Source organism: Ctenocephalides felis, unplaced genomic scaffold (genome assembly GCF_003426905.1).
Source record: "Ctenocephalides felis isolate EL2017-DRISC unplaced genomic scaffold, ASM342690v1 CF-g0.4_SCAFFOLD_01170, whole genome shotgun sequence".
NCBI lineage: Eukaryota > Metazoa > Arthropoda > Insecta > Siphonaptera > Pulicidae > Ctenocephalides > Ctenocephalides felis.
Genome location: NW_020537324.1, coordinates 14,692,207 through 14,705,843, shown reverse-complemented (window position 1 = coordinate 14,705,843; position 13,637 = coordinate 14,692,207). Strand labels below are relative to the sequence as shown.

Sequence of the window (13,637 nt, the reverse complement as noted above, 5' to 3'; positions counted from 1 at the left end):
CATTAAAAAACAACATTATTTCGCGTTAACTTGTTACATTAAAGAGAAAAATAATCAATATTCAGTATCACTATGATACCTCGTTTAACGATAATCTGTATTATGTTATGAAGCAAAGCCATAAAATTAGTGCAGGTTAGATGTGAAATCTTAGGTAAAAAATCTTGATAGCAATTATTTGGCACGCAATATATATATATATATATATATTATATATATATATGTTGAAAAGTAATGTTATTTTCCAATTGATCCAGTTCTTGGCACTTCTGGTGGCCGCAGTAAGATATTTCGAAAGTTCTTGAATGTAACAGCATATATCGCAATACTCGGCGCAAAGTGTTTACGTAAAGGATATTGTCGCATATCCAATTGCCTGAGATGATAAACAATTATATAACTTTTTTATAATTTTATGCTTAATATCGTGATAATTAATTTTATTTTCATAAATGTATAAAAAATTATATAATTACTAAAGATTTACATGCCGCATCTTAATGGAATGAGCTGAGAGAAGAACTCTTGTGATCTTTCTTGAAAGAGAAAACCGAAACAAAAGATAAATTTAATAGGTTCCGCAAAAAATCTTGAATCCATTTCGCTTCCGCATTTATTATTCAACTTGAGAGAGAAGACCACAAATAATCGTAAAGCTATATTCCTTTATGAAATAATATTGGAGTATTGAAGTGTTAAAGATTGATTCAGGTATACTCGTACACCTATTTGCCATACACTTTTTTGGGAAGTTAATTACTAGTTAATTTAATGAAATACTGGTAGTTTTCGTATAATAATTGGTTGAAGCTTAGAAATATGACCTACAACCCATCATATTACATTAACACCTAACACTATTTTTGTATTTTGTCATCTCTATCTTTGACATGTAAGAACACACCTATCCCCCGTTTTTAGGGGGAGTCCATTAATCACGTGAGCGAGTTTTTAAGGATTTTTTGATCCTCCCTCCCCCTTGGTGATACATGGTGATATTCAAAATTAAACCCCCTTCCCCCCAAACATTACGTGTATTTTTAGTTACGTGATAAATCTTTGAATTTTTTTGAAAATGTTTGAATTTAAAAAAAAAATCAGTTGAAAAATAAATACACGTGATATCTTACTATACCCCTCCCTCCCGCACGTGATATTTCGTGGTTTCTGAACCCCCCCTCCCCCTAAAAACCTGACGTGATTAATGGGCGCCCCCTAAAAACGGGGGATAGGTGTGTTCTTACATGTCAAAGATAGAGATGAAAAAAATACAAAAATAGTGTTAGGTGTTAGTGTAATATGATGGGTTGATGGTCATATTTCTAAGCTTCAACCAATTATTATACGAAAACTACCAGTATTTCATTAAATTAACTAGTAATTAACTTCCCAAAAAAGTGTATTCATTCCCCAAAAAATCCAATTTGCTAATTTCAAGTTTCTCGACAATTCAAGTCATTCTGAATCGTTCTAAACAAATAATAGAAAAAATATAAATAGTAAAAATTAAGTGCAAAAGTTTCGTTTTTGGGAAAAAAATCTGAGCCGAATGTGAAAATTTAAAAGCCGAAAGAAATGAGTAAAATATTTATGCAGTGGCCAATTATTGCAAATAATTTGCGTGTGTTAATTTGTCAATGTGTGTATTAATTCTTTCAATTTTGTAATAAAAAAATTGTTTATTTTCACAGTTTCATAGAAAACATCCACAGAGATAGGAACAAATAAAATAAAATCATACATTGTTTTTTCTTTACTCTATAAAAAATTCACATATTTATTTGATATCAAAAAATATGATAATAAATCTACTTATATTTGGTTTGTTTTCAGAACGTGCCCCAAAATTATTCTTACAAAATGCCGCACTTGATTCAAAATAATATCACAAACCTAGTTATGGATAATGATATTTTGAACTTCTATGAAAATCGGCATGTACTTGTTACCGGTGGTACAGGTTTTCTGGGAAAATCTTTATTGGAAAAGCTTTTACGTTGCTGCGATACACTGGAAAAGGTTTATGTACTTTTACGCAGAAAGAGAGGAGTCTGCGCGGAGCAGAGATTTTGCAAATTGAAGGAAAATTTAGTAAGTGGGAAAGGAAATCCATAAAAATAATTCTTTTAAGTAATAAAATTAATTTTGGTTTCACAATGTCACAAATCTCAAAAACATTTATTAAAATTAAAACTATATCTGTTTGGTAATAAATGGTACTATGAAATATTAGGATTGTTCTATGATCATTAATAGAAAAAAAAAAGTTAAATTGTAAACTATTAATCTATTTCATGTTTTTATATATGTATATCTAAAGTAATCTAAAAATGCTAATATAAAAATATAAAATGTTAATTTATGATATAATCTTTTCCAGGTATTTGATCGTATACGGGATAAAAATCCAGATATACTAGATAAATTGGTTTTGATAAAGGGCGACGTTACTTTACAAAATTTAGGTAATAATATAATATTCCAGACATACTGCATATCAGTTTAACATTTCTGAAATTTATATTACATTAAGGCGATTTGGTGGGTGAAAATTTTCGAAAACGATAAAATTATTTAAAAATTATTTAACAAACATATCGATAGCGTGGCATGTTCATCATCAATGATCGCATGATCTATTAAACTATTAAAATAATTATTTCAATTATTCTAATTAATTCTATTATTTTAATTGGTCTATTATTTTAATTGTTTTTTTTTAACAATTATATTATTTATTGTTAGTATAATAAATTTTGATAGGTTTGAGCGAATCTGATCGCAGCCTGATAACCAGCAAAGTAAGTCTGATCTTCCACGTGGCGGCCACAGTACGTTTTGATGAAGGTTTAAAAGATGCAATAAGTCTAAATACTTTAGGAACAAAACAGATTATGGACTTGGCAATGAATATCAGAAATCTGGCAGTAAGTCATTGAAAAATAAAATATGCAAAAAATTATATTATATATAGCGCACGAGCGATATCACTGATATACTGAACAAAAATTAACAAGTCATAATTTTGCTAGTTAATAAGATGATTCTTAATTATGAATAATCTTGATTTTGATAAATATTCAAGCAATATAAAAATACAAACTAAGACGATACAATTGTTTTTGTAGATGCAACAGACTACTTATTAAATATTAGCCAAAGCTCTACATTTTTTGTTATGCTACAAAAGCACTAATAATAAAATCAATTGTTTAGCAAAGTTGAGCATCTAGATGCAAAAGCCTAAAAAATAACACTTACCTGCATCAATTGAAGATTTATTCAGCAATATCAATCAATTTTTAGATGGTAGTCCACGTATCCACAGCATATTGCTATCCAGGCCATGCCATTGTTGAAGAAACTGTAGGAACTCCAGATATTCAATGGACTCATTTAGTAGATAATGTCAAAAACTGGTCATCAGACATGCCCACATCGATCACATCTAGAATATTGGTAAATAATAAAAGTCAATTAAATGAAGTAATTGGATTTTTATGGAAATTGTTTGAAATTTTAGGGAAGACATCCTAACACTTACACTTTAAGCAAACAACTTGCAGAACAAGTTGTTCTGTCTTACAGTCATCGAATACCTGTTACAATTGTTCGTCCATCTATTGGTAAGATAATTAACACGTAAAAGACTTTGTAATTACTAAAATTTCAAAAAAACTAATCAAAATGTTAACACACAATTGTAAATATACTAAACTTTACTATAGTTACAGCAGCTAGGTCTGAACCTTTTCCTGGATGGGTTGATAATATATCTGGCATCACTGGTAAATATTATAAACAATATTTGCACAAGGAAATAAATAAAATAATCTGCAAAAACACAATTTTAATTTTACTGTCTATCCATAGGAATTATGATGGAAATTGGACGCGGAACTATTAGCAGTATATTTTGCGATGAGAATCTAATAGTAGATTTGGTACCTGTAGATTTCGTGGCTGATGTTCTAATTTGTAGTGCTTGGGAATCAGTAAATATTTGCAAGTAAGCGATAAACTAATAACTTATCTTAATACATTGATTGTTTATTAATATCTCAATTTCATTTTTTTAGTAAACGGATAGAATTCTCACCAAGGGTATACAACTGCACATCAGGATCCAGTAACCCGATCACCTGGAGACGCCTGGGTCAACTGACTGTCCAGTGCGCCCGTCGGAACCCCACCAGACACGCAGTCCTTTATCCAGGCTTCAGTTACAGGTTGAGCAGAATTCAGCACAGACTTGTGGAAACACTTCTGCACATGCTGCCAGCAATGGTTTTGGATACCTTTCTCCGCATCAGAGGCGCAAAACCCATGTAATGAAATAAATTGAATTATTATCAGTGGTACTGGTGTATATGATATTGAAATCGATTCTTACCTTTTTGAGCTGAATTATCACCGTTCGTGATTTTTTTTAATAGTAATATATATAATAGTTTTTTTATAAATAGTAAAGAAGGTTCTCAATCCATTCCCAGTATGACCAAGATAGCAAGACGTTTTAAAACAGCAGCTAAGGCTGGTGAATATTTCGCAACGAATCAATGGGAATTTCGTGAAAACAATCTTCGAAGCTTGAATTCAGCGGTTTCTAAGACACAAGATGCTCCACGTTTCTTAACCGATATATCCACAATGGATTGGCCAGCTTATATAGAAGTCTACATGCTAGGAATAAGAAAATATGTACTGCGAGATGGATTAGAAACTCTTCCTTATGCTAGGCGAAAACTTCATAGGTAATAAACCTTAAATTTTAAGAAAATATTCAATTGGCAATATAAATTAACAATTTTATCTTTTCAGGCTATATTGGGCACAAAAATGTTTTCAATTTTTATTTTTTTATATGCTATACAAGTTCATGTTGAAGTTCTAAAACGTGAAACCAGCTTTTGCCAGTGAACAAAAATTTTGATATATTATTGCAATATAAATATTACAATTAAATTAATTATTATATTTTACGATAACATTATACTAAATTATTAAACTGTATTAGCATAATGATTAATTAATAAGGTAATAATGGACAAAATGTCTCATATTGTATGTATCGATTTATTGCATATGAGTATCTATAATTCGGCACATAAATATATTTTTATATATTTTGATTCTATATAAAACTACAACTAATATACGAGTTTCATATATATTAGTTTAAGATCGAATGTAAAACTTAGTTACAAATAATATATAATCCAGGATTCCATATGTTTAACCCTTTCCACTCGCGAATTCCGAGAATTGTATGAATTTGGCTGCCGGAGCGGCGGCATCTGAGTGGAAGGGTTAATATTTCATATTAAACTTTATAAGATATATTATTTTATAAAAATCTATTTTACTAATAGTCAACAATAAATATTTATCACGTTCTGTATTTGGTTTAAATTAATTAGTAATTATATTATTATTTTAGTTTGCATTCTACTGCCTAAGGTAATAATATTTATATTTTTTTATTCATATTTTTATACAAAAATATATAAATATTATATTAATATTAATCAAATACAATAGAGAAGTCAGTTTTAAAACTCCTACGATCTATAGAGTACATATTATCAGCTGTGCATTCATAAACTCCAGCATCCATTTGTGTAGCAGGATCTATCTCAATTTTAGATTTAACTTTGTCAGCACCCATTCTCCATTCGTGTACCTACAAAATAATAATTTATGATGACAAATATTAATAATAAAGCTGATTAGCACAATTGTATACTTACATGCATATAGATATGCGTGAAAATTTCAATACCATCTTTAAACCATGTTATATGAGGTCTCGGAGAGCCCTTAGCGATGCACAGAAAAGCTATTTTGTGACCCAGAACGTATTCATAATCAAAATGTGAGGCTAACAATATTTTTGCACCCTGAAATTTAATAAGACAGTGATAATAATAAAGCATTATACCAAGATTTTCAGAGCAACACACATGAAAGATTTACCTTAACCCTTTCCACTCGGATGCAGGCAAAATACATATAAATCTCGCAACTCGCGAGTGGAAAGGGTTAATAACCATTATATTACCTTAGGGGACGTAGGTTATTAGGGGGAGGGGGAGTTTGACAAAAGCTCACGAAATATCGTGTATACTACGCTAAAAATACGTGTATTTATTTTTTACCTGATTTTTTTTAAAAAAATTCAAACATTTTGAAAAAATAATCAAAAATTTTAGAAATTTTTCTCGAAATTAAAAATATACGTGACGTTTGGTGAGGAAGGGGAGAATAATTTTGGATATCACCACATATATCTAAGGATGAGGTGCGGTCCTAAAAACCTTAAAAAGTCAATCAAGTGATTAATGGACCCTTAGTGGTTTTTAGTATTTACGATTTATCCCGCTAACAATTTTTTTAAGCTAACAAAATTTATGTTCCCTAAACGTTAATACCATATAATATTAAATAAAATATGTTCAGATTTGTAAGATACCATATACCAAAGCTTTTAACATCAAGCTACTGATTACAGTTGAGAAAAAGGAAGATAAAGACATCAATTATTGAAAAGAATTACAAAACATCATAATGAGATCACAAGTAGAAAAAATAAGCATTAATTATTTTATATCATAAATGTTAATTTTGTTTCATATTCATATTATAAAATTATTTTATATTGCTGATCTTAAAAAAAATTACTAGTATTATTTTGAATGATATATTGTGTATTGAACACTTTCCTTAAACCAAGGCAAAAATAGTATGAAAAATTGAAACGTATTTTCTTAACCAAAGATTATATATTTAAACAAAAGAATATTTTCAATCGAATAAATATTTAACTTATGCCACAATACAGTAAATGATACCTGTAAAATTTTTGGTAGGTACAATAGCTTCAATATATCCACTTATCTAGACTGTAATTTTTATTAATAATAAGAATTATATACTCACGTTATTATTGTTATAATATTGATCCGAATCCTTATCTCTATATTTGCCAGTTATAGGTAAACCAATTTGCATCTGCAAAAAAAAATTATTTGAAATTAGCAAAATAGTAATTAGACTTATTACCTGATTCGAGTAATAATAAATCTGTTTAATCCTGTTATTAATAAGCATGTAAATTTTTTTTAACATATTATATTATGCACTATTTTCTTTCACCAACATTTAAAAAATCCTTAAACTTAGTAAAATTAGTTTATGAGAGTTGTTTCTACTCACCCTAGATTTGGTCCTCGATCTGGTCCTTCCTCTCCTGGACCCAATTTGTATTGGGCCAACAAGTAAGAGGACACACAAAATAATACCCCATTTCATCACGACTGATAATTATTATATTAATCACTTAATTATTATTTCGGTCAACAATTTCGATTATTTGTATCGATCTTCGTATTGAACTGTTACCGGGAATCAGGCTGTGTCACCGGCCGGCCTGGGCTAATAGAGCTCTGGTGCCCTTTTCGCTGTGCAATGTCATTTGTTTTGAATTTGTTGTTATTAGGAAGAGCAATTTGATCTACGCAGTGTGTTCAGTTGTACTTAATAAGCCATTTAAAACGAGGGGTCTCGATTTGGCTGATAGCTTTCTATCAAATTAAATCCACAACGGTACGCGTCGAAATAGAACAACTGGTTTCCACCCGACATGAAACGGAATAATACACTCAGTTGTAGGAATTTAAAATAGAGTATGTAATTTTTATATGATAAATTGAAATGGCCGTGAATTTAAATGATAACTGTATAATTTAAATATATATTGTTGCCGAATGATACCACCAAAGCATGGTTTTTGAATGATGCTAAAAACATTCCTCGTCATTCTGTATCAATTGTTAGACTAAGAAGATCTCATTGGAGTTCTTCTTAGACATAGCTCTCAAATATTCTCAATTTAGCTCATAAGAATCTTTATGTATTTCTGATTTCTGAACAGAGTTTAAAAAAAAATCCTGTGTCGAATGAGGCCAAATTTAGCAAAAGTATGTGTGTGTACACATGATCCAAATTTTAACCTTCTGTCGACATTTTTACAAAAACTGTTGGATTTATACCAAAATTTTCAATGTACTGAGTTTTGTATGACAATAGACCAAGCTGTTTCTTTGTAATTAGCAGAAAAGTGTAAAATTTTTCGTTTACAATTATCGTACATAATCCTGCACCGATTTTAAAAATTCAAAAACTCTTCGAGAGAAATTGGTTGGGAGTTTTTGGTAAAGATCGGCCGGGTCGTGTCTTGTTAATTATTTTTTTCCCATTTTGATGAAACATTGAATAACGATAGATTTGTAGTCTGGAATGCAATATAGTGCTAATGGTGTAGCTTGCAGAGCTCGTTAAAAATGACACTATACTTAGTATGTGAATATCACACTATTTTCTATAATTTAATAGGTACTTTGTTAAGATAATTGATAATATTTCAGTTTCTCATTATGGATAAGAAATAAAATTTATAGTAGATTCTATAGTGAATAAAATACCCAAATTACAGCATTCTAATACAATCATGTAGCCTGTAGAGCTCGTCAAAAATGGCACAACTTTCTTGAACATAATATATAAATGTAACAATATTTCCATATACTTGAGCGGTACTTTGTTCAGATAGTTGTTGATATTTCAGTTTGTAATTATAGATAAGAAATAAAATTAAGTGCAAGTATAGTATATACTAAAATTCTGTAGGTCTACTATAAGCAGTTGAATTATAAAACTTCATCAATGGTTAGAATTTAAATTGGCGCTTTGGCGATTCTAATAAAAATTTATGGCGAACATCTATATACGTTACGTGTTTCGTAGGTAGCTACTGATTACAATCAATCAATTATTGAAAAGAATTACAAAACGTCATAATGAGATTGCTTTAGAAAAATTAGGATTAATTAATAATTATATATTATAAACGTTAATTTTATTTCATAGTCATATTATAAACTTCTGTTTTAAATATTCGAAATATTTTTGACATAAATCAAATTTGTCTTTTAGATTCAGAATCATAGATAATTTTTATGTATTCAGAATATTTTTTTGTTTTTCGCAGCACATTGAAAATTAGAAATAAAAATAAAAAAAGTCATATATAAAATTAGGCATCAAGAAAAAACCTTCACCTCATTTCAGAAAGACAACAATTACCAGTAGATTCTCTCAACAATATTTTTGTTTTATGTATGTAAATTCAAATATAACTTACTCATGAGTACCAATAAAATACAGCATGGGTGTAAGTGGCAATGTGTCTAAAAGCAAGTTGTATCAAATGTAATATTTCCGAGTCCAACGATTCAGAATAACTTGAAAGGTAAAGAATTCATAAAATTACCAAATCGGATTGTCCGGCGAAAAAATAAAGATCTCGTGCTGATAATAATTAATTATCAGTAATATATTTCACTTTTCACTTTTATATCACAAATAATTTATTTTATTTAGTTAAAAGTGTTACATAAAGCTCATAAAACAATCTGTTGAAAATAGCCATTAAAGTTTTAATTGCGCATAAAATGTGTCATATATATGTCGTAATTACAACACAAAAGTAAACAACATGTTTAGTACTATAAAATTAAACAGTACTGTTATTAACAATAAACGTCTGATTCTTTGAAAAATATAATTGTAAGTATTACAATATAGTATATTATAATAACAAAGTATTGGACAACATATGGTAATAAATAGAATTTTATTTAAGCTTGATTAATATTTTACTTACCCCACGTAACCGGTTTTGGCTAAATTATATATAACGTGGTAAAAAATCATGAAATTATTTTACAAAACTGTATATTTTAAGTATTATAATATTAACTTATATATTTAAGTCCTAAATCAATATGTAAAGTAACTAATTATACAACAATTAAACTTATGTAAACGACGATACAAGAAATAAGCATAATAGGCATAATAATGTTTGTAAAGCTCGATCTTTTATAAATACTATCATATTAGTATTACATTATTACATGATTAAATTTTAATATTAGATTGATGTTTTTAACCATATAATCATTGATTAATTAAATAATATTAAATATGAAATAATTTAATAAGCAATCATGTCGTAATCTGTTCGAAATCCTCGTCTATCTATTGCATATTGATTGTCTGCCAGACATTCGTAATATCCTGGAGGATAAAAACATCAAATTGACTAATATTTTTATAAATAATATTAATAAAAAATTATAAAATAATATGACTGAGGTAAACCATACCCATTTTCCACTGCGTTAAATTTAATTTTTTCCTTAACATTATACTATTTGTAAAAAAAATAATGGAATAAAAATAATATCTAGGAGTAAAGGTCTTACTCTAAGTAAGTCTTACTGTAAGACTGTCCAGTCTTGACAAATTGTTCTAATATTTTATTATTCACACATATTGTATAAATTGTTATTTTTCAATCTGCAGCAATATTAACTTTGACAATTTTTTTTTTATTATAAAATAATTTATTTGTAACATCTTATAATAAAACTATTACTAGTTATTGAAATATTGCTGAGAAGAAACGAAGTGATCTTAGAAATTTGCAACTATTATATTAAAATATTTTAAATATTCAGCGTTTGTTATCATTAGATAATAAATTAGATATTTAAAAAGGTAAATATATATATATATATATATATATATATATATATTTATATCCAATAATCTAACCTGCATCTTTTTGGGTCGTAGGATCAATTTCCATTTTGGATTTCAAAGTATCATTTCCCATCGGCCATTCATGAACCTAAATTTATTTTATGTTAATTATTATTTAAAATTTATATGTTAATTATATTAGTATCTGATTGAAATAATTACTTGAAAAAATCGGTGATGAAACAACTCAACTCCATCCTTAAACCAAGTGATTGAAGGTCGCGGTAATCCTATAATTTATAAAAAAACATTAGAAAAATATTTATGAAATTTTTTCTTCATATCAACATTTAATATCTATGCAATTCTATTTATCATAAAATGCTGTTTTTAGATAATTATAATATTTTACCTTGAGCCATGCAGAAAAATGTGATTTTTCTTCCTAGCATATAATCTAATTCGAAGTGTGATGATTTAACTATTTTGGCTCCCTAAAATCAAAACTATTACATTAATTACTTCAAGAAAAAAATATAAATATAAAGCAAATTCGTAATATATAATTAAATAAGTGATTTAATAAATCTTAAACTTCATTAAATTAAATTTACATCTTTGTGGTCATAATAGTTAATAGCTGCCGGGTTCCTATATTGTATTTTTTCAGGCTGTTTTCCTTTGTAATTGTGCTTTCCATATCGACCTCCTGGAATTACTGAAATAGAAATATTTAAATTAGTTAGTACAATAAGTTTTAAATAAATTCATAACAATTTCAGAATTATATTAATTTTAAATACCTCGCATTGCATCCAGTTCATTGAGAATAATCAGGCATAAACAAAAGGAAATGAAAAATACTTTCATATTTATAAACTTTCAGTAAACCTGTAAAATAATTTTCATTTATAAAAATATATACATTTTTAATTTATTATATATTTTTTCATAATATTTCTTTGTGGTCCAGCCATTAGCAGATCATCGAAATTTTTTGGACAAAACTGGCTTGCAGATTCTTAAATTAAAATTAGATTAATAACAAAGAATTATATGTAAAAACAGTATTGTTCTTCTATAATGTAATATTTTTACATCTATTATATTATATATTATTATATCTTATATTTTTTACTATTGTATTTTTTTTTGTAATATAGTAGAACTCCGATAAGACGATTTTACTGCCTTTTGCCTTTGAAATTTATACTCTACTTTACTAAGGTGCGTTTTTGGTACTACCCCTGGTAAATCGTCTTAACGGGGTTTTGTTATAACTAATTTAACAATTTTTTTAGAACATTTTTTAGAAACAAGTCTCGATTTATCATAGTATTATTTTCTGTGAAATGTGTACAAAAACTTTTATAACATATATTTCTCTTGAACTTGAAATAACGTGCATAATTTTCAGAATAAAACTTGCAATATAAAGCGAAATGGGGTGTTATGACTATATTCTACTGCATAATTTATTGCTTCCGTACAATTTAATTTCACACATTCTATTCACGGTCATAATAACTGTTAAATATCTTGAATTTTATGTTAAAACATGGATAAAAACGTGCATTCTAAATATATTCTCGTACGTAGAGGTATACTTCTGAATTTAATCAACGAGAATGGAAGAATGATTTGATGAAAATATTTAGATGTTACAAGTGATATTTATCGAACTGTGGACTAACTATATTATAAACAAGCAATTGTTGATTTTAAAATAAAACCGATTTCAACAATACAACAATAATAAAAAAAATATATTCACATTAAAGCGAAAGATGTTTCAAAAACAATGTTGATCAGTCGAGCATAAACATTTTAATCTGCAAGGGTGCATGCTTGATGTTTTACTTGATGTTTTATTAATTTTATTGAATAAAAAGTAAAATACAAACCGCAGTATATTAATAAACACTGTCCTGAATCTGACACTAATCGCAACTGACAATGAAACCAGTGTCATACTTATTTACAACCATCAAACATTAAATCAGTTCCTCTCAAATTGCGAGGGGAACGCAAATCTGATCAACAAACGTCCAATTGGACTAATATAAATATTTTCAGAACTCGTTTTACTGCGAATTAATATGAGGTTTTGCATATGCAAAATAATTGGAATAAAATAAAATTACAAAAACATTATAATTATGCAAATAGCTTCTATTTTCTCATAAATAAAAAGCACTCTCTCATCAGCAAAATCTCATCAATAAAAGACACAAATTATTTTAAAAAAATATTAAAATCATCTACGTTCATTCAACATATTGGATTGAAATAAGAGTTATATTATTAAAAAAAATATATATTAAATTTAAGACAATTGAATTATAATAAATATATTAATAGCAAAAATTCAATTTTCTTAAATTAAATATATAGTTTTTTACTACTAATATGTCTCTTGCCCAAATTTTTTGTTCAATGTACTTTTATATTTTTTTAAATCAATTTATGTATTTTTGCAATGTTTTTTTCTCTCGAAGGGTCAACCTGAAGATCAAAACGTATGAAAATTTATAAAAATTAATTTTATTTTGATTTTATTATATATATATATATATATATATATATATATATATGATTTAGTAGTTAATTTTGATGTTGAAATATATGAGTGAGTTCTTGAGGGCGATACATCAAACAAAGAAAAGCCAAAGATTTATAAAATAATCTTTATTTCCAAACGTTTCGACATTCAATTTAATGTCATCATCAGTGGATCTAAAAACAGTATGAAAAACTGTTTTAGATCCACTGATGATGACATTAAATTGAATGTCGAAACGTTTGGAAATAAAGATTACTTTATAAATCTTTGGCTTTTCTTTGTTTGATGTATCGCCCTCAAGAACTCACTCATATATATATATATATATATATAGATGCTTATATAAAATAAAAATATCTTTGAAATTGTAAAGAATGTGAACTAAAAATATAAAAAATATAAAAAAAATAAAAATAAAAAAAAGATTTTATAAATTTATTATATACAGAGTCTAAAACTTAAATAA

General features: G+C 27.4%; 3 protein-coding genes across 3 annotated transcripts; 1 reads left to right on the top strand and 2 right to left on the bottom strand.

Annotated features, from left to right (window-relative positions):
* The first annotated feature begins 1,860 nt into the window (after positions 1–1,860).
* LOC113366874 (putative fatty acyl-CoA reductase CG5065) lies at positions 1,861–5,459 on the top strand. Its single transcript, XM_026608523.1, has 10 exons — positions 1,861–2,091; positions 2,381–2,465; positions 2,764–2,927; positions 3,307–3,459; positions 3,524–3,626; positions 3,729–3,788; positions 3,874–4,009; positions 4,080–4,328; positions 4,494–4,754; positions 5,441–5,459. Exons 1-10 carry the CDS (start codon positions 1,861–1,863, stop codon positions 5,457–5,459), a joined length of 1,461 nt encoding a protein of 486 aa, XP_026464308.1.
* Positions 5,460–5,524: 65 nt separating this feature from the next.
* On the bottom strand, positions 5,525–7,397 carry LOC113368064 (immunoglobulin domain-containing protein oig-4). Its single transcript, XM_026609628.1, has 4 exons — positions 7,216–7,397; positions 6,940–7,011; positions 5,751–5,900; positions 5,525–5,683 (listed from the first exon to the last, which is right to left on the bottom strand). The coding sequence occupies exons 1-4, from the start codon at positions 7,309–7,311 to the stop codon at positions 5,525–5,527; spliced, it is 477 nt and encodes a 158-aa protein (XP_026465413.1). The 5' UTR covers positions 7,312–7,397.
* A 2,660-nt stretch (positions 7,398–10,057) lies between these two features.
* On the bottom strand, positions 10,058–12,549 carry LOC113368062 (immunoglobulin domain-containing protein oig-4). The gene is made up of 7 exons (XM_026609627.1): positions 12,513–12,549; positions 11,412–11,499; positions 11,223–11,326; positions 11,021–11,102; positions 10,831–10,898; positions 10,681–10,756; positions 10,058–10,140 (listed from the first exon to the last, which is right to left on the bottom strand). The coding sequence occupies exons 2-7, from the start codon at positions 11,476–11,478 to the stop codon at positions 10,058–10,060; spliced, it is 480 nt and encodes a 159-aa protein (XP_026465412.1). The 5' UTR covers positions 11,479–11,499; positions 12,513–12,549.
* Between the last annotated feature and the right edge of the window lie 1,088 nt (positions 12,550–13,637).

Excerpts from the sequence above, each read along its gene's own strand:
- LOC113366874 (XM_026608523.1), top strand. The coding sequence starts at position 1,861 with ATGCCGCACTTGATTCAAAATAATATCACAAACCTAGTTATGGATAAT. Across the intron at positions 3,789-3,873 it reads TAATATATCTGGCATCACTG|GAATTATGATGGAAATTGGA; the intron begins GTAAATATTATA and ends GTCTATCCATAG. Across the intron at positions 4,010-4,079 it reads GAATCAGTAAATATTTGCAA|TAAACGGATAGAATTCTCAC; the intron begins GTAAGCGATAAA and ends TCATTTTTTTAG.
- LOC113368064 (XM_026609628.1), bottom strand. The coding sequence starts at position 7,311 with ATGAAATGGGGTATTATTTTGTGTGTCCTCTTACTTGTTGGCCCAATA. Across the intron at positions 7,012-7,215 it reads GATCGAGGACCAAATCTAGG|ATGCAAATTGGTTTACCTAT; the intron begins GTGAGTAGAAAC and ends TTTTTTTTGCAG. Across the intron at positions 5,684-5,750 it reads TCACGCATATCTATATGCAT|GTACACGAATGGAGAATGGG; the intron begins GTAAGTATACAA and ends ATTATTTTGTAG.
- LOC113368062 (XM_026609627.1), bottom strand. The coding sequence starts at position 11,478 with ATGAAAGTATTTTTCATTTCCTTTTGTTTATGCCTGATTATTCTCAAT. Across the intron at positions 11,103-11,222 it reads ACTATTATGACCACAAAGAT|GGAGCCAAAATAGTTAAATC; the intron begins GTAAATTTAATT and ends TTTTGATTTTAG. Across the intron at positions 10,899-11,020 it reads ATTTTTCTGCATGGCTCAAG|GATTACCGCGACCTTCAATC; the intron begins GTAAAATATTAT and ends TATAAATTATAG.